At 43.4% G+C, this 25443-nt stretch overlaps 3 protein-coding genes and 1 long non-coding RNA gene across 7 annotated transcripts; 3 read left to right on the plus strand and 1 right to left on the minus strand.

The window, feature by feature from the left end:
- Positions 1-204: 204 nt before the first annotated feature.
- Positions 205-10278, plus strand: TPM4 (tropomyosin 4). 3 transcript variants are annotated; one of them, XM_055707942.1, is made up of 10 exons: positions 205-374; positions 1111-1258; positions 3685-3810; positions 6781-6914; positions 7204-7321; positions 7658-7728; positions 7981-8056; positions 8676-8738; positions 8818-8887; positions 10072-10278. In XM_055707942.1, the coding sequence occupies exons 1-10, from the start codon at positions 211-213 to the stop codon at positions 10152-10154; spliced, it is 1053 nt and encodes a 350-aa protein (XP_055563917.1). In that variant the 5' UTR covers positions 205-210; the 3' UTR covers positions 10155-10278. The 3 variants fall into 3 exon arrangements, with proteins under 3 accessions (XP_055563917.1, XP_055563916.1, XP_055563915.1); XM_055707941.1 differs by lacking the exons at positions 205-374; positions 1111-1258; positions 3685-3810; positions 10072-10278 and adding exons at positions 4476-4768; positions 9415-9644; XM_055707940.1 differs by lacking the exons at positions 205-374; positions 1111-1258; positions 3685-3810 and adding an exon at positions 4481-4768.
- Positions 4775-6348, plus strand: LOC129735899 (uncharacterized). The gene is made up of 2 exons (XR_008731840.1): positions 4775-5326; positions 6261-6348. It is a non-coding gene; the product is annotated as an uncharacterized LOC129735899 (long non-coding RNA).
- Positions 10279-10513: 235 nt separating the features above from the next.
- On the plus strand, positions 10514-18525 carry RAB8A (RAB8A, member RAS oncogene family). Of its 2 annotated transcripts, none has more exons than XM_055707938.1 (8): positions 10514-10763; positions 11038-11098; positions 11327-11387; positions 11716-11793; positions 12257-12346; positions 12988-13053; positions 13553-13603; positions 13913-14203. In XM_055707938.1, exons 1-8 carry the CDS (start codon positions 10640-10642, stop codon positions 14186-14188), a joined length of 807 nt encoding a protein of 268 aa, XP_055563913.1. In that variant the 5' UTR covers positions 10514-10639; the 3' UTR covers positions 14189-14203. The 2 variants fall into 2 exon arrangements, with proteins under 2 accessions (XP_055563913.1, XP_055563914.1); XM_055707939.1 differs by lacking the exon at positions 13913-14203 and adding an exon at positions 14370-18525 and having other exon boundaries at positions 10575-10763.
- Positions 18526-18655: 130 nt separating this feature from the next.
- On the minus strand, positions 18656-25309 carry CIB3 (calcium and integrin binding family member 3). The gene is made up of 6 exons (XM_005436432.3): positions 23476-25309; positions 23144-23178; positions 21280-21391; positions 20766-20913; positions 19705-19900; positions 18656-19206 (listed from the first exon to the last, which is right to left on the minus strand). Exons 1-6 carry the CDS (start codon positions 23524-23526, stop codon positions 19185-19187), a joined length of 564 nt encoding a protein of 187 aa, XP_005436489.1. The 5' UTR covers positions 23527-25309; the 3' UTR covers positions 18656-19184.
- Positions 25310-25443: the final 134 nt, after the last annotated feature.

Raw genomic sequence — 25443 nt, forward strand, 5'->3', positions numbered from 1 at the left:
GGATCATGGGGTGGTTAACGGGACCCGAACGTGGGGAAGAATTGGGGGAAATATGAGGGCATGTGGGTCACTGTACCAAAGTCAACAAGCATTTTCAGTCAGCTCTGGGAAGTGGAGTAAGCCCTTGATGCAGTCGGGACAAAGCAGGTCATGCAAAGGGATGGGAGAGGGCAGCTGGGGGGATGGTAATGTGTTTAATAGGACTGTGAAATGAAACAAGGCTCATGCTGGGGCTGTTGGATGTTCTTGATGTCCTCAGTGGAACTGCTCCTGATATTCCTCCCAGAGCCTGTTCTTGCCGTGCCTGACAGAGAGAAGGTGACTCCTTCATACAGCGGAAGTAATTTACAGTGCTCATCAGACTGCGACTTCAGGTATATTGTTCAGTTCCCTAAGTATTTAATGAGTGAAATTTCAAAGACAAGCACTCAGACTCACTCAATGCCTTTCAGCCTGAACTTGGTATCTAAATACAACCTCTATTATATATTATACTATTACAGATTATAGCTAGCTCTTTAACACCAGTGCTTATTTTCACAGAAAAAAACCCTAACCTGCTGTCTCATAACATGTCCTGCATCTTTTTATAACATAAATTTAGCTACCATTTAAGTGTAGATATTTTTAATTTATGCATGGATTTATTTTGGAGTATTCCAAAAAGATCCTTTTCTCCATTAGTCTTATGCCATTATTATAAGAAGCCAAGCCATCCCCGTAGATCTGTCGGGCTGTTTAATTGCTCTGCAAACACGAAGGGGTGCTAATAAGCTTTCTTTCAAGCATGTGTTCATATGTCAACACTTTTGCTTCTGTCAGAAGCTTAAAAATGGAAACAGTTTTCTCTTTAAGAAAACAGGAGCCAAATAAGGAGATGATGGAGCGGTGAAGATTCCTCTAGTGAGTCTGTTCCAGCTCATTCCTTAGAAAGGCTCTCTATGAAAGATCAGAGAAGAGGCCAATAGATCTGGGTTTTGTCCAGCGGTCTCTGGGTTTAAAGCTCTCTACAACCACTTGAGCTCATTTTCCCTGTGACGGCTGGGTACAGCTTATTTCTCTGCCCAAGCTGTTAAAAATCTAAACCTTTACTCTTTGTAATTCTTTCAGTTGTGTGACAGATCCAACCTATCCTTTAGCAAAAATGGAAGCTATCAAGAAAAAGATGCAGATGTTGAAGTTAGACAAAGAGAATGCCATTGACAGAGCAGAGCAGGCTGAAACAGATAAGAAGGCAGCTGAGGACAAATGTAAACAGGTAAGTAGAAATAAATGCACTGATTGTGCATGTGCTGTGGAAATAACAGAATACTATGTCACAACTTTTTGATTCAGAAAGGGAAGTAACTGGAAGCTGGGTTTTCTGTTAATCTTCTTGAAGTCTTTTTGCCTTGTTGTGATGTTATACTCATATAGCCAGGGCTAGGTATTAACTTCTCCTTTCAGCTGTCTGAGTCTTTGCAAAATTGGCACTATCCACAGATTATTAAGAGTACTTTGCCTAAGTTTTCTTGAATCTTACATAATTGCCTTAATTTTTGTGTGCTTATGATTCGATGGAAAAGGCCTTACATACTCAAAATCAAAGCTGTGTACCTTGAACACATGTAGCACTAGTATTAATACCTCCTGAAGAGTCAGCTGTGTCTAAACATTAATTGAGCCTCTCCTTGAAGTGAATTAATAAAGTTCACTTGACTAATCCTTGGTATAGAGAGTGCCCTTAGAGGCACCAGCTGTGACTCAACAGTAGATATGTTGTGTTGGTTTTTTTTAAGAATAACCAGAAATACCTTCATTTGAAAGCTCTTCTTTTAACTGAATTTTAGTGTTAGCATTTTCATATTCTTTTGCTTTTCAATGTTCTTTATTCTGGGTGTCTATCTCATTTGAGCTGTGCTGTTTTCAGAATGATCTTGAAATGTAAGTTGACGACACTCGAGTTTCTTATTGCACTTCCTGTAAAATAACTGTGTTTTTTCCTTCCACATTCTTTAAATGTGGCTGCTTCTCCTGTGTCTTCCAGACTTCTATAATATGTTATTAACATTCAATTGGCCAAATACTTCTTATGTTCAAGTTCAGTTTGAGATCCTGGATGATATGAGACCAAAGTTTCAACAGATCATCCGTTTGGCTAAAGCAACAGGAAAAGTTTCCAAAAGGGTCAGCTGCTGCTGTTTTCCCCCTCTGCCCCCAATGCAAGGAAAACCACTTGTCTCTTCTGTGTCATTACAGCAGGCTTCTACAAGCTGTATGCATCACCCTATGTGTGTAGTCCCTATTTCTTTCCTAGCCTCAGAGGTGTTGGTCAGGTGCCATTCTGCTGGGCCACAGTCTCTTCAGCTCATCTTTCTGTACTCTGCAACAGCCACAGCAGATTGTTCCTCAGAGTGGTTAATGGGGATTAAATGCTTAGCCTTCCTTTATGTTTAGTTATCAAAGGTGATTTCCTACAGAATGATAAACTCTACGCTTATAGGAATTTTCAAGTATCTGTATGAGGGTTATTCACAGTAAAAAGCTAAAAGAAAAAAAATCTTTGCTCTCTTTTCTAAGTTGTGTCAAATTTTTCAGCGTTTTTTTTTTTTTTATAACATGGGCATGGTACTTGAGTAGCAATTTTAACATCATACACAAAGTGAGCATCGCCTTCATTCTGCTTACTGTCCCTCTGTTAAAGCATCCAAGCAAGCATATTCAGTTTTCTCGCACTATCTGGTTACTCAGAGCAGAAATGTAGCAACATAACATTCAAGAATAACACACTACCAAAAATGTTGTTAAAGCTATCTTTGAAGCTAGAGTGAAGAAAGTCAAGTGTACTAAAACACAAACTTATTTTGATAGACGGAATTTATGTGCAGGTGGAGCTAAATGGTTGCGTCGGTTGCTCTACAGACAGAACTGTTTTGTATTGCAGATGACATGATGGAGCAGTTGAGTTTGCAGGCACACTCTTATCAGCAGCAAGCCTCCTGATAATGTAAATTCTTCTGGGAGCACGAGACAGTTCATCATTAAACAGTCTCCCAGCAGGTTATAAATAGTACCATTCTAGTGTACAATATGGATTTATATGGTATGGAGGAGAGAGGCTGAGCCTTGTGGATGGAGCATACCTTGTTGGGCCACAACTGGAGAATAATTCAGGTGGGAAGAGACCTCCGCAACTCCCACCTCCTGCTTATGGCAGGGGCTGTCGCAGAGCAGAGCTGTTCCTTCCTGCTTCCAGAGTCTTGCGTGGGGTTTGAAGTGTCTCCAACGACACACAAAAGATGACTCGGGAACAACTGCTTTTTTTTTCTAGCTATACAGGAACTGAAGAGTTTCCCAATAAATCATCAGGACATTAAAACTTTTATGCTGTAGAATTAACTGCTGAAGGGCATTGCAGAGTCCAAAACGGAAATGAGGTGGAAAAGGGTTTATACCCAGTTATGTATTAAACCAGATCCCGTGTGTGCAGTGGCAGGGAATGTTGTCCTAAGGATATGTGTTTAATCATCTTTCCCTGGCAACTGCTACCAGTCATTCTCAGACTCCTTGCCCCAGCAGAACTTCGATCTGGTCTTTTCTGACTCTTTGTATGTTGTGTTAGGCTAAAACTAATAGTAAAGAGACATTTTAACATTATTAAACTGTAACTGATAATGCTGACTTTATTTTTTTCTCTTTTGAAAGGTAGAGGATGAGCTGGTAGCTCTGCAGAAGAAGTTGAAAGGAACTGAAGATGAGCTGGATAAGTACTCGGAGGCTCTCAAAGATGCCCAGGAAAAACTGGAGCAGGCTGAAAAGAAGGCCACTGATGTACGTACCTACAGCTAATACTCACCTGTTACTGTGCTCTGTATATTTTGCAGTAAGTAGGTAGTAACACTGATTATAGGAATCACTGAGGACTTTTGTGTTGCAGTCTTTTGACGGGCGGGGTGGGGAAGGCAGTGTTGAACTTCAGGTACACAAGTCTGTGCCCTCTCCCAGAAGGAGCTGGGGGCTGCAGTTCCGCACCGGGACGTGGCACCCGCGGCTGCCCGGGGGACACTGTGCCACTTGGGCCTTTAACGGGTACCAGAGGTACGTGTAGCACTGCACCTCAGGTTCCTGAACCGGGGGGGAGGGGGAGTGGGCGGGGATTCTTTAGGAAAGTGAAATCTCCTTTAATCGAAGTAAACAAGGTGTTGATCTTTCAGGGGAGCTGGGCTGTGAGGATGCTGTTGGGTGCAGCCCCCCGCAGGCGTGACGCCCAGCCCCGGCTCCTCTCCGGCAGTACCACACCGGAGGGCAGGACCCGGCAGCACGGTGCCGAGCCCTACCTTTTGGGGGCCTCAGGGTGGCGGGGGAGCCCCGCAGCGCTGCAGCTGGGCGCGGCGCAGCGGGTTGCGCAGCCCGGGGCGGGGCGGCCCCGGAGCTGGGTGGGCGCTCTGGGGGACCCCGCCGGGGAGCGGGGCTGGGGGCGGGGCGGCCCCGGTGCGCCGCTGTCCCAGCGCTGCCTGCGCCGGCTCCTCTCTGTGCTACGTCACCGCCCCCACCTCCACCTCCAGCCGCGTGACGTCATCGGCCCATTGAAAGGCGCGGGGCCGCGCGCCGCCACGTGCAGCACCCCCGCGCCCTGCCCGTCGCCAGCGCCGCGCCCATGGCCGCGCCGAGCTCCCTGGAAGCGGTGAAGAGGAAGATCCAGTGCCTGCAGCAACAGGCGGATGAGGCGGAGGATCGCGCCCAGGTCCTCCAGCGGGAGCTGGACCTGGAACGGGACCTGCGGGAGAAAGTGAGACCGCCCGGGCTGCCTGCTCGCCTCTCTCGGTCGCTCTCTCCCGGGCTGCCCTGCTCCTTCCTTCCTGTCTCTGGCTCTCTCTCGCTGGGGCGCGCCCGGCTCTCCCCTGCTCCGGGAGGACGGCTCGGCCGCCGGCTGCCTTCATTCCTCAGCTGTCCCCCTCGCTGCTCCGCTCCGCAGACTCCCTGCGGAAGCCGCTGGCGCTGCCGCAGCGCCTGGCCCGCACCGGCCTGCGGGGCGCCGGGCGCGGCGGCGGTGGCTGCTGCGAGGCGCCCGCTGCTTATCGCGCTTTCCCCTCGGAAACGGCGTTGCGAGCCCCCATTGGCATCGGGGAGCGGTTACGAGTTTTGTAGGAAATGGCAGTTTAGGAAAAAGCACTGCATGACAACGAGCGGGGAGTTCCCGCCTCTCGGCGCCGCACCACTGGCTTCAGCACAGCTGGGAAATGTCCGAACTGCTGAAAAATCACTTTCCCTCCTGGTTTTCACAGAGAAACGAGAACTCTCCACTAGTGTGCGGCTCTCCCGGGGCTGGACAGCTGGTTTCACTTAGGTTTGTGTGTGATCAGCCTTCCCGGCATCTTCCTGCTATTTTATCACATGTCAGCGAGTTAGCCCGCAGTCCTTATACGGTAAAACTGCTTCTGGGAGAGGTGGAGCCAGACTAACTCCAGCTTCCCAGTGGCCCTGTCTCCATAGCTTTGGAATCTTGCTTAATTAAAATGTGACTTAAAAGTGGCCGGCCTAGTGGAAGGGGTTGCAGACTAGCACCTAACAGACACCAGTTTTCCACATGATCGATGGCTTGTGTGTAAATCGAGAAAGTTAAACACACAGCGCTGGGTAGAAAACAAATGAAATGCTGGGTAATTTATGACTAGAGGAGTCCAGGGTCAGCTGCCATTTGGATTGGTCACTGAAATCCTTTCTAAGATGGTACAACTATGAATGAAACCACTTCCTCCAGCTTAGGAGGAGCGGTCAGTAACCAGATTTGCAAAGCTGCAGCAAAACAATTATATCTTCAAAGTGTTTAACATAAAGCAAAACCCAATTGCCTTCCCAGGATCTATACCCTGTCTTTTTTTTTTTTTAAAAATAAAAAATCTTGTATATGGCAATCATGCTTAGATTTGGGGACAATTAAGCATGCAAACCTGGCAGTTATTAAAGTAGGGCTTTATTTTCCTTGAAATAACAAGCAATTAAAGGAACCGTATCTGAATAAACACAATGTATTAATCAACACTGATTTGTTCATGTTGTCTATATGCAAGCGTTTCTCCCAATGACCTTTCCATTTATTATCTAGTCTGTTTTTTAAATGTTAATAGCGTTTCAAATTACTGTGCAGTTTATTCAACAATATATAAAGAGACATTATTAAGAAGTGCTTTCTGTCTAATTCCTTAAGTACCACAGGAACAAATGAAAAAGTGAACTGATTTTAAGAACATATCTAATTTTGCCCTGTTTATGTTACAAAGACCGACTCTCCCATGCTGAGGCAAACTGTATCTGCCCAACTGACTGCATAAAGATTATAAAGCAGTGGCAGGCTCAGGAGCCCATAACGGATAATGAAATGGCTTTAACTTCAGCAGCGTGCTGTGGTAGGTATTGCTTTGAGCTGTGATGGAACTAGGAACAGAGAGGTGAACTGTGAGGTTTTGGGAACAAGCATGATGGAAACAGTTCCGTTTTTAACTTTGCAATCCTACGGGGAGATCCAGCCCTGTGAAATGATCTGAAAATACTCCAATGCTAGCAATCAGTGTCAAGCCCTTTTTGTATGGCAGGAATGTGAAGTACCATTAAAAAAGAAAGAAGCACATACTCCATACCTAGAAATTTCTGAGATGCCACAGTTGAAACAAAAAGCAGAGGCAGAAGGCTTCCTGGAGCTTCTGCTGCCTATACCAAGGGGAAGCCTTTGCAGTTGTAAGGAAACCCATCAGCTGAGATTTTGCACATAACCTCAGTTCTGGGCGCTTGTGTTTTGTGTAGGCTGAAGGTGAGGTGGCAGCTCTGAACAGACGTATCCAGCTAGTGGAAGAGGAGTTGGATCGTGCCCAAGAACGGCTGGCCACTGCCTTGCAGAAACTGGAGGAGGCTGAGAAAGCAGCGGATGAGAGTGAGAGGTACATTTCCTTTTTTCTTTCTTTCTTTTTTTGGGGTAAAAAATTGAATATATATGAATAAAATACTCCTTTCTAATTTAGTATCTGCATGTGCTAATGTGGATTGTGGGTCAGAGATTTGGAACTTTTTTCAGGCTGGAATGAGTACTTCTGTTAGCCTTGAGGAACATGACAGTATTGTCATAACGGGCTACTTTTTGGTTACAAGTATGGAATTCCAGTTTGGGATTTTTGAGATAGTAGTGCTAAAATGTTTCTATGTTAAACACCCCTGTTTTGACTTCTGCAGAGGAATGAAGGTTATTGAGAACAGAGCAATGAAAGATGAAGAGAAAATGGAAATTCAGGAAATGCAACTGAAGGAGGCCAAGCATATTGCTGAAGAAGCTGACCGCAAATACGAAGAGGTAAAAGGGATAAGGAAACAATTAAACATGAGGGAGAACCATGAACAACTTCGTTACGCTTCAGTTTAGTCAGCCTTTGCAGGCTTCTCACTGTGTGGCAATTGAACTTTGGAACATTCCCAGAAAGGGGTAATTTTAATAGTGACTTGCAGCATCTTAGATATTTAATGCTAACAACACTGCAAAATCCAACTTATTTGGGGAAAAAAACCAGCCGTATCTGTGCATGGATGTTCTAATCTAATCTCATTATTCAGGAAAGCTCAAACGTAGTGCTGTGAGAGAAAGGGGTAAGAACTTACAGGGTGGCTTGATGCAGCTGTTGTCTCTTCACAGGTTGCTCGTAAACTGGTTATTTTGGAGGGTGAACTGGAAAGAGCTGAAGAGCGTGCAGAAGTGTCTGAAGTGTGAGTAACTCCATACACACAGGAGCAGTTCACAATACATTAAAGGTCAAAGCTGTATTTCATTAGAAGAATCTGCTACTGGTAGGCAGGCATGTGGTATGGGTAGAAAAGCTTTTTTATACCCCGTATACCAAATTTTCTTCTTTCAGACTCAATCATTCCTTCCTTCCTTGGATTTTTAGACCTCTTGAAAATTAAACTAACTGATAACAGGGACAGTAGTAATTTATACTTTTGGTTTTTTTCCTATAGTAAATGCAGCGACCTTGAAGAGGAGTTAAAGAATGTCACTAACAACCTGAAGTCTTTGGAAGCTCAGTCTGAAAAGGTTGGTTCTTGCAGTAAACTGAAGGATAGGGGCAAAGCCAAAACTTGAAAATAAAGTTAATAGAAATAAATCAGAAATTGAAGGGGTTTAGCTGACTGCCTGTTTAACAGAGACTGTTGATAATGCTGAATGGGTTCTGCTCAGACCCAAGTCAGTGATATAATAATTACCTGCAACAGCCAGGCCCTACAGCGCCGTTTCTCACATCTGCTGACCACTCTCGATTTTCCAGTCTTGCTCTTTTTGTGGTATTTTTTGCCCTCAATAAAGAAAATTGTTAAACCTCTTGATTTCATTAAACAGTTGGTTCTGGCTAGTCTAAATCGGTATGGAAGGCTTCACATTCTCTTGCACATTCAGCTATTTTTGTGCTGCGCAAGAAAGTAAGCCTGTTAAGGTGTGCGATGACGCACAGAGGAACTCAGACATCCTGAGTCTTCAAATGATGTTTTATGATGAACCAGAGTCTGAAGTGGAGAAGAGGTGAAGAGGAGAAAAGTATGGAAGGGGCGTTTGCAACTGCTGTAGAAGGAAAAGTGGTTGTAAATAGGTTGCGGTTTCATAAACATTATTGTAGCTACAACTTCCCTTAAACAGTGTTTATTGTTTGTTTTCACAGTACTCAGAAAAAGAAGATAAATACGAAGAAGAAATTAAGATTCTCTCTGACAAGCTTAAAGAGGTAAGTGTCCACTTCCAATTGTTATTTTGGCATCACTTTTTTAACAAGCATCCACTCAACTCTCTTTGATTTTTTTTAGGCTGAAACCCGTGCTGAATTTGCGGAGAGAACAGTTGCCAAACTGGAAAAGTCTATTGATGACCTGGAAGGTATGAAATCTCTCGAGTTTCATTTAGTGTTCAGTTTCAAATCAGGAAATAAACTTCTCGGAGTGGGTATTGGATTTGGCTGGTAAGGTCAGGCGCACTGGTGTGTGTCTGTGTGTGATGTATCTGCTGCCCAGAGTGGCCCCTCCTGGCTGGAGGAAGTTTCCCTGAAAGGGGTTTTTTTTTCAGAAAGTTGGTAACAACGACCTGATTTTGGCCAACTCGCAGATACATGGGCTCAAGGACACTTTCTATTAATACAAAATCATGACCCTGCTTAATCTGGTGACTGAAAAATAATTATCTGAGGTGTAAAGAAAAGGAAAGGTAGACAAAGCTCCTGACCTGGCAGCAGTGGATTTTTTTTTTTCATACCGATGCTCAGTTATACATCTGTTTTCTTCTTTTGTTTTCCTTCCCGACTGCTTTGGCTGCTGCCTTCCGACTGTCCTGTCTCCTGTGCGCCTCTTCTCTGGGCTGTTTCTCTGCATCTCTTGCTGAAATGTGCCTTCTGTCCCTGTGACCGATAGACGAGTTGTACGCTCAGAAGCTGAAGTACAAAGCAATCAGTGAGGAGCTTGACCATGCTCTCAATGACATGACCTCCTTGTGATCCACACCCCAGGGGCGCGGGGGCCGCTCTCGCTCGCTGCATTTCTTACGCTTTTCTTGCCTGTGAAACCTGTCACTTCTGTGCAACTTCCACAAGCGATCTTTCCGTCTCCTCTGTAAGGACGGAGCTCAATAAAAACACGATACCTCTGCCTTTCAGCTTTTGGGCTTTATTTCCTTAAAACTCACTTAAAATACAATAGGAACGACACTGAAAATGCGTTTGGCTCCTCAGGCTGGGGAGAGGCGGATGGAGGCAGCTCAGCTGCCCCTGTCAGCTAAATGTCAGGGTGCCCAGGGACGCGTGGGGCAGCCAGGAGCTCCGAGTGCGCTGGGTGTTGGGTGCATCCTTGTGTTGTTCCCCCTGCCCACTTAAAACCTCTCGGGACAAGGACATCCCCGGAGGATGTGTCCTGTCAGTGTTAAGATATGTCCAGACCCCTCACTAGCTGAGAGCAGTTACCAAGACTTGGCCCCGTTTTGTGGACACAGTGCTGGTGTCCTGGGCGTGCAGGAAGCGACCGTGGGGGTGTAAGTAACGTGGGTTCAGGCTGGTTTTTCTTCTTTCTCACCAGAAAAGCTCGCCCAAGCCAAAGAGGAGAACCTGGGTTTGCACCAGACACTGGACCAGACGCTGAACGAGCTGAACTGTATATGACACGGGAGGCACCGGGACGCCGGCACCGCCCCCCGCCGCCAGCGCGGCCGTAGCGACCCCCCGCGGCTCCTCCCCCCCTTCCCCCCCCCCCCCCCAGCCCCGCATTAAACGGTCTCCCGCTGCCCGGGCCGCCTCCCGCCCCTTCTGTAGCGCTGGGGGGGGGGGGGGTGACGCCACGCGCCCGCGCGCCACGTCTAGTGGGAGACGTGACGTCACTGCCCAGCCGGGCAGCCCCGCTGCTGCACGCGCTTTCCGCCCGCAGCAAGAAGTGACGTATCGGCCGGGCAGCCGCGGGGGGGGGGGGAGGGGGGGCGGGGCAGCCGCCAATCGCGCCAATGGGGCGCCGGCTCAGCCCTCTCCGCGGCCAGTGCGGTGACGTGCTGCGGGCTCGGCCAATAGGCGCGCGGCGGGCCGTGACGGGCGGCGGGCGCGGGCCGTGAGAGGCCGCGGGGGGCGGGCGCGACCGAGGGGCGGCGCCCGCGAACATGGCGAAGACGTACGACTATCTCTTCAAGCTGCTGCTCATCGGCGACTCGGGCGTGGGCAAGACCTGCGCGCTCTTCCGCTTCTCCGAGGACGCCTTCAACGCCACCTTCATCTCCACCATCGGTGAGGGCGGCCGGGCCCGGCGCCGCCCGCTCTAACCGGGGGGGTGGCGGGCGGGTGGAGGCCCCGCCGGAGCTGAGTGTGCCGCGCGGGCTCGGCCCGGGGGTCTGGGGGCTCGGTCCTGGGTGCTTGGCCCCAGGGTGTGGGTGCTTGGCCCCGGGGGGGCTGGGGGCTCGGCCGGGGCTGCCCGGAGCCCGGGAAGCGGGGCTGGGGGGGGCAGAGCAGAGCGCCGGGTGCCGGCGGGAGCGGGGGGTCACCGCGCTGCTCCGCGTTGCAGGTATCGACTTCAAAATCCGGACGATCGAGCTGGACGGGAAGAGGATCAAACTACAGATCTGGTAGGGCTTCCTCCGAAGCGAGCGCCGGGTGCCCACTGCCCCTGCCCCGCCGGCAGGTTTCCCTTTAGTTTTTATACCCGTTATTCAGCAATTTACGAAACCTTAAAAACCTAGAAGGCAGCTGTAGCGCACCAAAGACTGGTTCCGTTTAATTAAAACTTTTGGTGGCTTTAACTTGAGCGTGGTGGTGCGGATGTTTGCAAGAGCCCCATGTCCTGTCTGTTGCAGGGACACCGCCGGGCAGGAGCGATTTCGAACCATCACAACCGCCTACTACAGGGGAGCAATGGTAGGAGCCGTGCGGGTCGCGCTGAACCGAGACCAGGCCGTGCAGCCCTTGCAGTCAGATCCGCCGGGGTTGGCGTGGAGCACGCGGACCTGTCTGGTTTCTGACACGTGAGCGCCGACAGCTGCTGCTTCCAGCGGTGCTGGGGCAGCGCGGGAATACGTGTATCCCATGAGCCAGATCTGGCAAGGCACAAACTGTGATTAAATGCTAAATGGAGCTGTGAACCGGCTGTTTTTAAAATTGTCTTTGTTAAATTGTTCGTTTCTGCTATGGATGAGTCTTAACTCTTGTGATAGCTGAAACAATCTGTCTCCTTCTTCATCTTTAGGGCATTATGTTAGTCTATGACATCACCAATGAAAAATCTTTTGAAAATATTCGGAACTGGGTCAGGAATATTGAAGAGGTAATTTCTTTATTTACTTACTGAACATTAAAGATGCTGTTTCTTCCTCCAAAAGTAGTTGAAACTGAATTGCTTCAGCAGCATCAAGTTTATTCTAAATTCATGTGCTGGAGGGAACGTGGAAAATAAATTGAAGGAAAACCAGTAATAATAACACCTGTAACCTTGTGGTTAACACTACTTGGTCGTGCTGGCACACGAGAGCCAGCTAGGGGACTGGACCCCCTTCGGTGCTGAGGTGACCTAAGAGATGATGTTTTGCAGCCACCAGAAGTGATCTGAGAGCTGTCATGGTGCAGGATGCGCTGGGTGGCTGGGAGGAGGGGGTTGGGGAGCCTGTACATCCACAGACAATGCTTAGCACAGGTGTTTCTGTTAGGTACTCGATGTGTGTCTGCTCTTTTGTACAATATTTATCTACAAAAAACCCCAAGCCCAAGTCTTTGATTTGTTTCTATCTCAGCATGCCTCTCCAGATGTTGAAAAAATGATCCTTGGGAACAAATGTGATGCAAATGACAAAAGACAAGTTTCTAGAGAGCAAGGGGAGAAGGTAAGGGCTCTAGCTTTAACGTATTTCAGCTTACACTTTTCACAGTATAAAAATGGCATTTGTCGCTGTCTGTATGCTGCTTTGGTACAGCGGTATTTCTAAGCAGAACTATTGGATGTTTCCCAGGCTGTGGTTGCAATACGTTTCCCCATTCTGATAAAAAGATGAGTCTGTGTTAAGAATTGTCAGTTATCTGGTAAATGAGCTGGATTTCTTCTTAGAAAAAGGAAGAAAAAGTGAGTTAGTGTTTGGCAGTGAGGAAATGTCTCTCTCTGGCTGAAAGCCCCTTAGACAAGCAGGCAGCATTGTCTTTGCAGGCATCAGATGTTACTTAGTCAAAGTGGAGAAGGTATGTCTGGGCGCTGCCAATGTTATGGGATTGACATGTCTATGCAAGAAAGAAAAAAAAAGACAAAGGAGCAGAATAAAATGTGCGCAGCGTGTAAAACAGCAGAACAAGTCCCGGGCAGAATAGATGCTACTAGCAGGGAGATTCAGTTCCTGGTTTTTGCAAATTGTTCTGCTTGAGTAAATCCCAAGTTCCTCTGAATTGCGCCAGGAGGGGCAGATCTGGCGCAGGTGGTTGTACTTAGAGCAGTTCCTGCAAGTACCCAACTGACATGAAACCTTCTTTTGTTCAGCTTGCTGCAAGTTTTGGAATTAAATTTATGGAGACCAGTGCAAAAGCAAATATAAACATAGAGAATGTAAGTACCGTAACCTTTCTCCTGTATTTATTGTCGTCTTTGTGCAAACGAGCTGGGAGAGCGCTTGCCCATCCCGGTTGGATGCAAAACATGGTGGTCTGATACCACGGCTGGGTTATGAAGTTGTTGTCTAAGATTATGCTAATTTATTTAGGTTGAACGTGGTGTTGAGAGCGTAACACAAGGGTGTTAGAGCAGCACACTGGACAGCTTGGCTTCTGTCTTTGCAACCAGCGATGTGATTGATAAAGGCCAATATTTTCACACCATGCTGCCCTGGGTGGTGCTGCAGTGTTGTGTACTGTTGTGGTTTTCGGGCTTGGAAGGGAGGTGATGGGGTTGGATAGGGGCTGTTAGAGCCTGGAGGGGGGAAAAAAACCTGAAAATGTGCCATTCTTCAGTTCAGTATGCAGAGAAACTCGGGGCAGCAGCTTATTGCTGAACAAAAGTGTTAGAATGTATTTTACTCACCATGTAACAATTGTTTTACTTGTCACAGGCGTTTTTCACTCTTGCGAGAGATATCAAAGCAAAAATGGACAAGAAGTTGGTAAGTGACTTTTATTCCATCTGCGCTGTATTTAAACAGGGGGAAAAACCCCACCAATGGCAAGTACTGTTTCACAGTATATAACAAATACTTTGTGGTCTCTTTTATGGGGGGGTGCACTGAAGGTTACAGAAACTTGGTTTTGGTTTTGTCAAGCTGCTGTCTGACCTTGGCTAATAAACAATTGTCTCTGCATTTTGGGAATTGGCTGCAGTGGTTGAGGGTTTCCAAATAAAATTACCTTTTATTTGTTTTATGAGAAGTCAAGTGAGTGGTAGGGCAATTTAATGATATTTCTTGCTCATGCAGGCTAAAAAATGGAACTATATGAATTCACAGAGGAGGCCCGCTTTGTACTTCAGGGCAGTCTTCAAACCAGTATGTTTAAAAATAGGTGAACAAATTTTTTTTTGTAACTTCTGTGAAAGTGTCCTGAGAAACGATTGGGTTATCTTTTGTGCCATAAGTGAACACACATTGATGTCAGGCTACTCCGTAGGAAATGAAGCTAACAAAGGTTCCTTCTACTTTTACAAAGCATTCCACCTTAATGTGACTGGACGTGCCCTTGTTGGGTCTTGCTGATGATCTGAACTGCTTCAGCAAGAGCCAAACATGTCCTGTAATTAAAGCTCGGGTGACTGAGTGCAACCTGCTGTTGACTTTAATAGTGGGGTTTGGATATGGCAGGCTTGAGTCAATAAAATGAACAGATGAAGAAGCTGTTCAGTATCAGTAAGTAACTTAATATTCTTTGCATCTTCAGGAAGGCAATAGCCCGCAAGGCAGCAACCAGGGAGTCAAAATCACACCAGACCAGCAAAAGAAAAGCAGCTTTTTCCGATGTGTTCTTCTGTGAGGGACACTGCCTTAACCTGAGCTTCTGCTCAACGGAACTGGACTGTGCCTGTTCTGAGTGAGATTTCCTCTGTCTGCAGACTTAGCTTTTTCAACATACCTTGTCACTTTGTGACCATCTGAATAAGAAATCGTTTATTTTAGTAATTGTCTGACTCTTCAATTTTGGAGATGAAACAAGTTTATTTTTGTCAGATTGCCACTGGGCATGCGTATTGTCTAGCAGAGGGAGTACAGATCGGACGTGACCTGTGACATAGCGCCTTTGCTGACAGGCTTCAATCTTGTCGTTCATATCCGTAATGTATCCAAATTAGAAAGATTAAGTTATGATCCAAATCAGGAACTGAAATGCCAATATTAATGAAGTGCAGGTGTGCGTACATGATACATGTGCATATCCGTGTCTGTAGATGCATATACAACAATGCATCAGAACATCAAATAAATGCACTTAGGTGAGCAGTACAGGCCTATACCTTTTTTCAGAAGGTAGAAGGAAACTTTCTGCATCTCCACCACTTTGCTACTACAGAGAAAATCCTTTACCTGTCTGTTCCTTATTCAGTTGCATTACTCCAGACAATCCGCAAGTACGATTGAAGTTTTAACAAAAAAAAAAATCCTCCTCAAAGGAATCTCTATTTTTTTTAAAAAACCAAAGTGTGCTGTAAATATAATGGATCCTCACCATCAGGAATTACTTTATCTATGTGAGACTTGACCGTGCTTAATTCAGTACTCCAGACATTTAACAGGAGATGATTGCTACAGTGAGGCCCGTGCAAATGATCTGTCATCTGTTCTTAGAGAAACAGACAACGCGGTTCAGGTAGGGACACTTGCTCAAAACTTGTGACGTTACAGTGGGCGGCTTTTCCTTCTCCAGTTGAGAATGACACCGGATCTGTTGTGATGTAGTAGCTCATTTTAAATTGTGACAAGAAAATGTATTGCACTGCTTCCAGTCGTGTGTTCTCATGCACACTCACTCACATATGCAAATAAACGTTGCACATACGAACACTTTCTGAAAACAAACTTTTTAAAACTGAGTTTTGCCTTGCTGCTTTGTATTGATCATTTCAGATTTCAAGCAGCAACAAACCTGTTAATAGCATGCATCAATGCAAATGATGTCTAGTACTCAGTGGAAATATTCTATGTATTTATTCCTATAAACACAGTCTATTACATTCCAATATCTAAAATGTAACGGCCAAGTGAAGCTCCTAGGTATTTAATTGCTCTCAGTTCAGAGGCTGCAAGCCTGGCTCTTAATGAGACTTAATTAGAATAAGGAGCCAATAAGAGCCATGTATTTCAAAGTCTGCTGTCAAGCGATTGCCATTATGGTGTATTTAATTCGAGTGAACGTATCAGCTGTGTCCTGCGAGTCACTGGAATTGTTAACATGCTTTGTTTACATTGACAACTTCACTTGAGGGTGAAATTAAAGCTGATTTTAAAGTTCATGAATTTACTCACCAGTTTTGTTTTCTTCAAGTTTGTGGTATTGTATTCTGGCCTGAAAATAGCACTCCTAAGCATTACTGTAGTTAAAGATCTATCAGATTCATACTTAAACTCTATAAATCTGCAGCATGCAATTGGGCTCAACAGGAATATTGGCTGTTTTTCTAAAATGGAAAAAGGAAATTTTACTGTGTAAGTTACTGGTTTATAAAAATTCATTTTATATGCTACCAATATTTTTATTTTTAATAGCTAGCAGATTACAGTGAGCTCTGTTCAAGATTAAAATCATACCTAAAGCTTTCCCCTAGCCAGAACCTTATGATGTTTTGTTTGTTTGTTTGTTTACTTGTGGCTTTTTAGCATGAGGACTTTGTGAACGTGCACCATAGTGGATTTACACGAAGGTGTATTTCTAGGATAAAATCATGTTAAGCTACTGAGGAGCCTTCTAGTCATTATGTGCTTCAAAGTGTCATTAATACAGAGCTGTAGTTTGGACAAGCAATGCTTCCGTCTTGAGACAAGGATGCTTTTAAAGAAAGACTCTGTGCTTCAAGAAGTTCCTGAGGCGGAATTGGGCAGGTGATTAAGGCATGGTCTGAATGTTGTTTTCCTGCACAAAACTGCTCTGTTTGATGGCTTGTTGCTGGCTTAGTAGTAAATGTGGATTGTCTCGCATCCATCCTTCTACTTCAGTATAGCCAGATGTTGCAGCCAGACTTATTTTTCAAAGTGACTGGAAAAATAAGTGGTTACTCTAATTTGGTATCGTGGGCTGTCCACCGTGATACTGGGTATTGCCAGTTGACAGTATCTAAATCAGTAACTCATCTTGAGATGAGAAAACAAACCATATTAATTCACAAGTGGATAAATTTTGAAGGATGAGATTGTGTTTTCTCATTCCTCGTTCTCTAAATCTTAAGTTACTCTTTTGCATTCAAAGCAAACTCTTTGTATGTGAATACTTTTTGTTTAAACTTATGCTGGTTGTTGCAAGTGTCTGTAGCTAATTTATAGCATGATTTCCTTTTATGAAATGATTGGATTTACTTGATGAACAACTGCATTATTGCCTGATCTCAGGAAGCTTCATACAGTTACTGTGACTACAGTCATCACTGTACGTCTAGGGTATACAGACTCTACACAGAAATTAAATCAGTGTAAGCAATATGAAAGCTAAAATGCAAATGTAAGGCAGAAAAAGACACTGCAGTTGCACGTATGCTTGGCTGTGCGCTGCTAAATACGGACATCACATCTTGGAGAAGTACAATATGTAGTTGATGCTTCCATTGCGGAATTAAATTACTGTGCTTTTTAAGTATGAATGTTATGGGAAACGATCAAAAGAGGTACTACGTAAATACAGATGGTAATGTATTTATATCTAAGCTTTCTTTTACCTAAGGAGGAGAAAGTCTGAAATTGGATGCAAAATTTGTAAAACAGGAATTTAAGTAGATCTAAAAAACTAACCATGTGCTTACTATGCACTCCTGGTGTCTAAATGCCACTAAAATTTCAGGTAATTGTTTCTCCACAAACCAAGTGTTAATCAAACCCGTTTTTGAGCATGTTCTCAAATTCCCTGACTTTAATGAGTATCATAGAATTCTGTGGTTGACTTTTATCTGGGGCTGGTTTCAGTACTTTGGATAGTCTTCACCCCTTCAGGTGTAGACCTGTCAGTAAAGGGTGGAACTGCTGTTCTAACACTTGGCCGTTTTAACACTGACATTGTCTGTGTCCCTTGCTGATGGGCACATTGAATGTTCCTTGACATCACAGCCTTACACCAGCATCAGACTTTCAGCCTCAGATTTATAAATCCTATGGATTATTGTAAGTCTCTTTGCTGCTGAAAATTAATTGGTCTTCTCCCTTCACGCGAGATGCTAATCATCTTGCTGACAATTAAGAGTTTTATTGTTGTGGTGGCAGTGTCATTGGCTGAATGATCATGCTCAAAAGCTACCCTGATTTCTTGTTCTCTTGGACTTGAAACAGCTGGTGTTTATGCTGGAGAGGAAACGGGCAAACAGCTGCACAGAGGATGGTTTCCATTTGTACTAGAAGTTCATAGGGGTTGGGAAAGAATGATAATTAACTTCTGTCTTCATGTATAGATTAAATAAAGATCTGTTTAATTGAACGTTAATGGTGACGTGCAGTCTGATTATTTGAGGCTGCCTTGTTCTTTGACCCATCTCTTTTGCTGATTGTTGGGAGTTTTTGTTTCTGTATTTGATCCAGATTTAGCGGGCTGGTCTCTGTAGCCTTTCTGCAGGAATCATATGCTCTGCGTTGAACGCGAGTTGGGACTTACAACTTTGTTTTGAAGGGAACTTAATGCATCCCAAAATTTTTAAAAATAACTGTAAATTGTGTTTTTAGAATGACCACTTTTGGCTGCCACCCTTCCCATGTTACAACTGCTTTCTTAAACACTTCTCATTGATTTTCATGTTTGTATTAAAAACAGAACTGTTGTTTATTACAGTATGTATGTTTTTACTCTGTTGTATAGGACCCTGAGCACTGCATAAATAAACTTATGAAAAGAGACTTTTACAAACTCAGTCAGTCAGTCCTGTTCCTTATTTGTACACGTGGATTCTAGTGTGAAAAACAGGGTATTTCTAGAAATGGAAGAGAGGGACAGGAATCTGGGGTAGGCTGTCTAGTCCTTTAAAGTACGTTGACTTTTCAGTATAAATTCTGAAATGGAGAGCTCTATATTCTCAGAACGTGTAGCAGTCTTCTGTGATACACTGGAAGAATGCTTTAGCAAATGGATTCACTGGACCATTTGTTAAGACTGTAGCTGATCAGAAGAGTTGCTTACACAATTTTGATTACCAGTAGTGTTTTTGAAACAATTGTAAAGGGTTTTGTACTGGTTAAGGCTTTTTTTTTTTTAAGCTGCAATTTGATACAAGTTCCTTTACTACCTGGTGATATCTGAACTTTAAAAAAATATTTCTCATCTCGCTGTCGAGGCCAGATTTGCTCTAGCGGGGAAATGGGAATAGACACTTTGTTAAATTACAGGGAAATCTTGATGAAGAACTTAATAAATTGTTCCTTTAAAAGAGATAAGACAAGACTTCTCCAACTGGTTCAGTTACCAGAAGTTGTCCTCTTTGCTCCTCTCATTTTGCTCTCATGGACAGTAATCTCGGGTGAAGTAATGGTTGTTGAAGGTTCAAGAAGCACTTCCATCTACGTTTCACTAGTTTCAGATTCGAATGTGAAATGTGCTATTAAAAAGGAAGTAATGATCAGTCACATAGTGTTCTATTCAAAGGATTCACTACAATTAATCCTAAAACTGTGCTATAAGTTGGAAACTGTTCTATAAAGCACTTGCAAAGAATAGGATCATTAAATAAATGCAAGATTTGAGTGCTGCTTTGTGTAAGATGTGTGTCAGAATCCACATTAAGACAGTCATGCATTCAATGAGCTCATCTCATGTATTTATCAACAAAGCCTAAGTGCTCACATTAAATTTTTAAGTTACAAGGATGTTTTGTCATGTAAAAAGTAGATCAGAGGTTCAAAAAAGCAAGTCAAGAAGCCTCCACGCTTTTTCAAGCATCTCTGCTCCCAGTCTTTGCAGTGGGCAGCATTACTAGAAACTGTCAGGGAAGCGTGGTGATCTGTAGTGGCTGAGGAGATGTAAAACACACACTTCAGAGACTTCTGACAATTAAACTAAGAGCAATTTTCTGTTAGAAATTAAAAGCAAATGTTACCTGAGGAAATCTGGAGCTCGTATTATCATACGCTGAAAGTCTTCCAAAGACAGCTTGCCATCGTTGTCCGCATCAGCTTCATAAATCACCTTTTCACATACAAGGCTAACTTCTTCTGGGGTAAGTTCATTTCGGGTTAATTTGTTAACAGTTTTCTCTAGATCTGATTTGCATATGTAATCATCATTGTTAAAATCTGTCAAAGGAAACAAAATTAATTCAAAGCGACAAAAGTCAGCATTTCACATGGTTGACTGCCAAGACCTAATAGGAAGCGTTTGGTTCCCAGGCTGTAACGTATTTATGTAAGTAGAACTTTGAAGTCAGAAATGAAGTTACCGTATAGAAATTCAGTAACAAAATAAAAATCCTGGAGTAATTTCTCCTTATCATACATAGGGGTAGCCTAGCCATAATTAAATCATTCTAGCAAATCGCTACTACTGAACTAAATGCAAGAAATAGTATGAAGTTAAATGAAGAGAATGGACTGGTGCAGTTTTGGTGCAGGTTCACTTTTTTTAACATCTTTGCTGAATCATGTATAGTTTAAATCACACGAAAAGAGTTTGTTTGATATATTGTTTGGCTTTAGGTGATCATAAAGTAACTGAAAACAGTACTGTAAAAAAAAAAAAAATCTTTAAATTTGTCCTTGGAGAAAAATGCTAGAAGTGTGCTTCCCTGCCTCCCACCTCCCCTGCCAAAACCACCCTGCAGATTTATGGGCAGCCAAATTCCTGGTGCTGCACTTTTCCAAGCAGCCCCTCAGACACAATTATTTCTTAAATGTTTATCTGCTCTTGAAAACTGCAGATAATTTCAGGTTGTAAATTCTGTAGAAAATCCTAATCCCAGATAAATATGGGAAGTGGCAGAAGGATAAAGAAGAGCAGAAGTTTCTAGGAGAGAGAACAAACATTCAAATGCAATTAAAAGAAAGGCTGTATTTAAAATATACCGAGCTAGAAATCCTTTGTGGTGACAAAATGAGTATTTTGCACCCCTACATGAAGTTGCAGGATTTCCCCAAAGTTTACTTTTTTGCACATTTTGCTCACCATAAATTTTAAAAGCATAATACGCTTTCAAGTCTCTGGGAGCCATCTCACTCAGCACTGAAAACATGTCCAAAAAATCATCTAAAGTCATATTGCCACCTCCATCCTCAGAGAAAACCTCTGCTATCCGCTGGCGGAATGGATTGTCCTGGGAAACAGAACACAGGAGCAAAGGAAGGTCATCTTTACTAGCATTTATTTCAGCATACATAAGACAACTGCAGCAAGATGATTTTTGTTGTAACCCCTTTTTGGCAAATACTCTCCTTTCTGCTATTACGTTCTTGTCTAACATTATCAGCACTAGACGCAGCTGTAGCCTTCTTTAACCTTTGTGCAATTTCAGGGTGTTTTCATGGAATTGTTAGAAGCTTCCAGAAAGACTTTTCACTTCAATAGCTGAAATCTATTTGTATTTCAGCCTCCCAGCAATTAGTACTGGGTGAATTATTTAAAAAGGGTAAATTAAACTGAACTGTGTCACTCGATTCTAGCTGTGTTCCTTGCTCTGTACCTTCAGCTCTGGCATGCTGCCAATGAGTTCGTAGGGAAGTGTCACGTCTGGTTTATCTGTGTAGTCAAGTGGAACTAGCTGTGGGGCTAGATCTCGGTATCTATAAAACAGTCTGAAATAGAAAGAAAAGCTTGTTTAGGGAACATGTTATTTACACCTCTGAGAACAATGTGTTTGCCTTTTCTGTATTACTTTTCACACTTTGCATCCTTTACCAAGATGGATGATAGCGGTCACTAAAAAGCATTTAGTATGCTCTGTGCTTGGTGGTGGAAGAGACAGTATTAAAAAGAACACAGTTTAACTGGTGAAAAATACAAAGCCTTCATGCTTACAGAATAATTAGGATAATACATAGGTCAGGCAGCCAAACCACTAGATACCCTGTGTCTGAAAACAGATTTTTACAAAGTTTCAGATTTGCTTCTGTGTGGCCAGCAGTAGTATTCAGGCATGTAGCATAGCTATGATGTATGTGTTTATGACAACAAGGCAGAAGACCTTAAACCTGAAGGTCCACCTAACCAATTTCCAAATGCACAAACATTTGTGGCAAGGCAAAAGGGATCTCTTTTCCAAATCCACAGTGAATGTGACCAAAAATAACGGGCTTAAACTGGAGCGTGAAAGAATCCATCTAAATGTCAGAATAAAATCCTGAATGCAGGAAGAAAGATCTGGGACCAATTCTAGCAGGCTTTTATCGACCCCAAGTATCTACCTGTTTTTCCACAGAACTCAGGTTCAAGAGATAGCAGAGACGTATAATAATTTGAATATATTCACCACTTTATCAGCATGCTATTTGTTTCAGTGCTTATGCTAGAGTAAGAATCCCATTCACAGCTGTTATCAACAAAACAATAGGACAGAATTTTAAAAGGGATCCTTATCAATAATAAATGTCTTATTCATGATAGAGTTATGGTTCTGGCCTCTATCATGCCGAAAGGAGACAGATTCAGATTTCAATTATTACAGAACCATTCATATTTTATCCTGTATAGGATTCAGACACATGTATTGAGGTTCTAAAACAGGGACATGCTCTGTACAAAACTGTCATTTGTGCTCTGCCCTTCAGAGAAATTAGCAAAAAATGTGTGATGGCCCCTTGAGAGATGCAGAAACAGAACACTTCCCTTTCTGTTATCATGCATGATGGTTAGGAATGGCAAATGCAACTTCAACATTATGTATGCTACTACCTGGTAAGTATTTTTTATGAGAGGAGAACAAGTTCAGGTTTTATGTAAAGACTCTCAGTCCCACATCAACAGACTACTGAACCTGTCTTTATCAGATCCTATGGTTGGAGATTAAATGGAGTGTTTGATGAGGTGCATGAAGGCTCTGGGAAAAATGTACCTTAGAGTATCAGTCTTATTATTTACAAGGAGACGTGAAGAAAGATAAAATTTGACACAATCGTTCAGGTTTTCAGAAACCAGGCAAAGTATTCCAGAGAGTAACAGTATACTTTGAAGCATCTGTCACAAAACAAGGTGAGAGGAATGTGGAGAGGAGAGGATGGTAAAGTATGCACTAAATTAAAACCAGTTACATCTATTTCTGATAAAGAATCGTACCTTGTTACAAAATTTAGAAGTCTGTCTCAATTTAGGATAGATAACATAGGGGTTTTGTACATTAAAAAAGCAACATGAATGCTCAGGTTGCTCAAAGGTATCATCTTAAATTTGTGTAAATCCAATTTTAAATTATTTTTTAAATACTTCACCCTATGTGTAACCTGTCTTCATTGCATTTTCTGTCCTTTACCCACATGTACAAGATTTAACAATCAATCAATCAAACAATTGTACACAATATACAATTATATAATTGCATATACAAGACTCACCTCAGAATTTCTTTCCTTGTAAAGAATGTGCAGTCCTGTGAAATAAGAAAAGATGTAACAACAGTTTTTAGCATGCATCGCCTCAGACTTTTCCCATACAGTAACTTAAAGGAAGTTATATTGTAATATATATGGCCAAGTATTACAGTTCCTTCTTTCCAGCATATAATTAGGAGTATTTTATAACCCTTCTTGATGTAAGAATCAAACTATGTTACTGAAATCTTTGCTGTAATTTAGTACTACTACTAAATAATTTTTAAGAGATTTTTTTTAAAAAAAACTTCACCTTTATACAGCATTCAGCCTAAACAGCCATTTTTGTTTTATACCTGATATGCATCCAGTTGTTCTGGAGTGAAAATGGTTTGCTTGTTGCCCATTTCAAGCTCTGAATGCTGATTCTTGTCCCATCATTCTTCCCTCAAAGGCACCTTTATAGGAGGTCTGGATACTCAGTTATTAAAAGCTACAACAACAAGGTTCAGGTATAGCAGAGGATCAAGTAACCAGCTCCCCTACTCCACAGGCTGCAAAGTATCATAATAGGAGCATTTCAACAAATCTTTCATCTGGCTGCTTGAGGCTCTTATCCAGCATCACTCACCTGTCTCCTGTGTGCACAACAGACTCATGTTTCAGTATTTAGCCAAACAACTAGCTGCTGATTGTCTGTGCCTTTGAAGCAGCAGGTTGGCTTCATGGACCATGCGTCTTCATTCCCCCAGGGATGGGAAAGTAACCATAAAGTGCTAGGAATGCCTTTCTTCTTTAAGAATTAGCACTAAATCCTAGAAATCAGTAGCAGTAACGGGTAACCCCTCATCCTTCCTGCTTTTCTCTGTAATTTCTGTATGTTCACTGTGTTATAAACGATAACAACTAAAGCAATTTTATTTTGGGTTCAATCAATTCCGGTTGAGAAACAATAAGCAAAACAAGCGCTGGATGCACAGAGAACTCAATTAGTTCCACCACACGCACACCTGAGTCCTAAAAGCGGCATCTTTTATGCCCGGATCTCGACCAATCTCCTCTCGCCGGATGTTCGTCCCGCTCTTTCCCCACTGGGCCGTTAGCGTACGCCTTCCCCTCCTATTGGCTCTCCTGTGGCGCGCTTTTTCAAAGTCTCAGGGTCTTTGTCTCCTTTGGTGCGCTTTTCTAAGCAGCGATTGCCTCAGGGGAAGGGGGAGCTTTTACATTTTCTCACAGGGGAACCACACGTGCCCATTCATCACGGTTGTGGTACAGGTTTTAGATTTACACAGGGTACAACAATTACACTTAGCACACTACATTCTATTATTGACATGAATCATGACTGCGTTTATCACAACTGGACACGAATGCTAATCGTAGTTTGTACTGGAGGTAGTGTATATAAAGGCCTCTCTCCCTTTATTCTGCATAGTCTGCTAATATACCTTACCACTAATGATTATTAGTGTGCCATGCATATATACAGATACGTGTATGGCATTTACACTGAAAATACATGTGGGTATACAGTTCGTACTATGTTCATACATATATAGCATTTACACTGAAAATATGTGTGTGTAATAAGTAACTAAGGGTAATTTGCTGATCAAAGGGGTTTTTAACAAAAGGAATGATCTTGCTGCAACAGGTTTGAGAATGTTTTGTCTGGCAAGAAAAGAGTTAACTGTTAACCATGAGGTTGGAGATGTACCTTCTCAAGGCCAATGTTAAACCATAATCTCATGTTACTATGACAACCTTTGTCTTCGTCTAGACTTTAGTGTAAAAATAGATTAGTTTTGTAATATACAGCTTCTTGCTAGGGGACTGAGAGCATAACTGTTTGCTTAAACTAGCCTTGAAGTTGAGAATAAAAGGGCTGTGTTACTTGTCGGAATTTGCGAGCCTGGATGGAGCTGTGACTCCCCAGCTGCCCAGCTCACTGTTTTTGCTTTCCTGCCTTAATAAATACTTAAGTGAATTTATTTTGGACTCTAGTTATTTCAATTCAACTATAACATGTGGGTATACAATTCATACAGGCAGTATGAAATATGGAAAACAACTATGGGGAGTTGGGCCTGACTGCACAACTGCAGTGTGTGGCAAGCTGCCTCGTTTATTGTAAAACTGTAATCGGTCTTCATTACCAAGCGGCTGGGTAGGTGCGTGTGTCCATGGGCAGAGTCCCCTCAGCGAAGGCAGGCCGGCAGCCCCCCCGCCGCGCCCTCAGACAAGCACACGTTACTCAGCATGGGCCGCTGTGCATGGGACGAGGCGTGAGTGGGGGGCCGCGCCTGCACTGCTTCCTGGCGCTG

The sequence above is a fragment of the Falco cherrug genome, chromosome 4 (assembly GCF_023634085.1).
Source record: "Falco cherrug isolate bFalChe1 chromosome 4, bFalChe1.pri, whole genome shotgun sequence".
Taxonomy (NCBI): Eukaryota; Metazoa; Chordata; class Aves; order Falconiformes; family Falconidae; genus Falco; species Falco cherrug.

Excerpts from the sequence above, each read along its gene's own strand:
- TPM4 (XM_055707942.1), top strand. The coding sequence starts at position 211 with ATGAAACAAGGCTCATGCTGGGGCTGTTGGATGTTCTTGATGTCCTCA. Across the intron at positions 3,811-6,780 it reads CTGAAAAGAAGGCCACTGAT|GCTGAAGGTGAGGTGGCAGC; the intron begins GTACGTACCTAC and ends TGTTTTGTGTAG. Across the intron at positions 8,057-8,675 it reads TGGAAGCTCAGTCTGAAAAG|TACTCAGAAAAAGAAGATAA; the intron begins GTTGGTTCTTGC and ends TTGTTTTCACAG.
- RAB8A (XM_055707938.1), top strand. The coding sequence starts at position 10,640 with ATGGCGAAGACGTACGACTATCTCTTCAAGCTGCTGCTCATCGGCGAC. Across the intron at positions 11,099-11,326 it reads AGGATCAAACTACAGATCTG|GGACACCGCCGGGCAGGAGC; the intron begins GTAGGGCTTCCT and ends TGTCTGTTGCAG. Across the intron at positions 13,604-13,912 it reads CAAAAATGGACAAGAAGTTG|GCTAAAAAATGGAACTATAT; the intron begins GTAAGTGACTTT and ends TTGCTCATGCAG.
- CIB3 (XM_005436432.3), bottom strand. The coding sequence starts at position 23,526 with ATGGGCAACAAGCAAACCATTTTCACTCCAGAACAACTGGATGCATAT. Across the intron at positions 20,914-21,279 it reads GCAGCATGCCAGAGCTGAAG|GACAATCCATTCCGCCAGCG; the intron begins GTACAGAGCAAG and ends TCTGTTTCCCAG. Across the intron at positions 19,901-20,765 it reads TTATGCTTTTAAAATTTATG|ATTTTAACAATGATGATTAC; the intron begins GTGAGCAAAATG and ends TTCCTTTGACAG.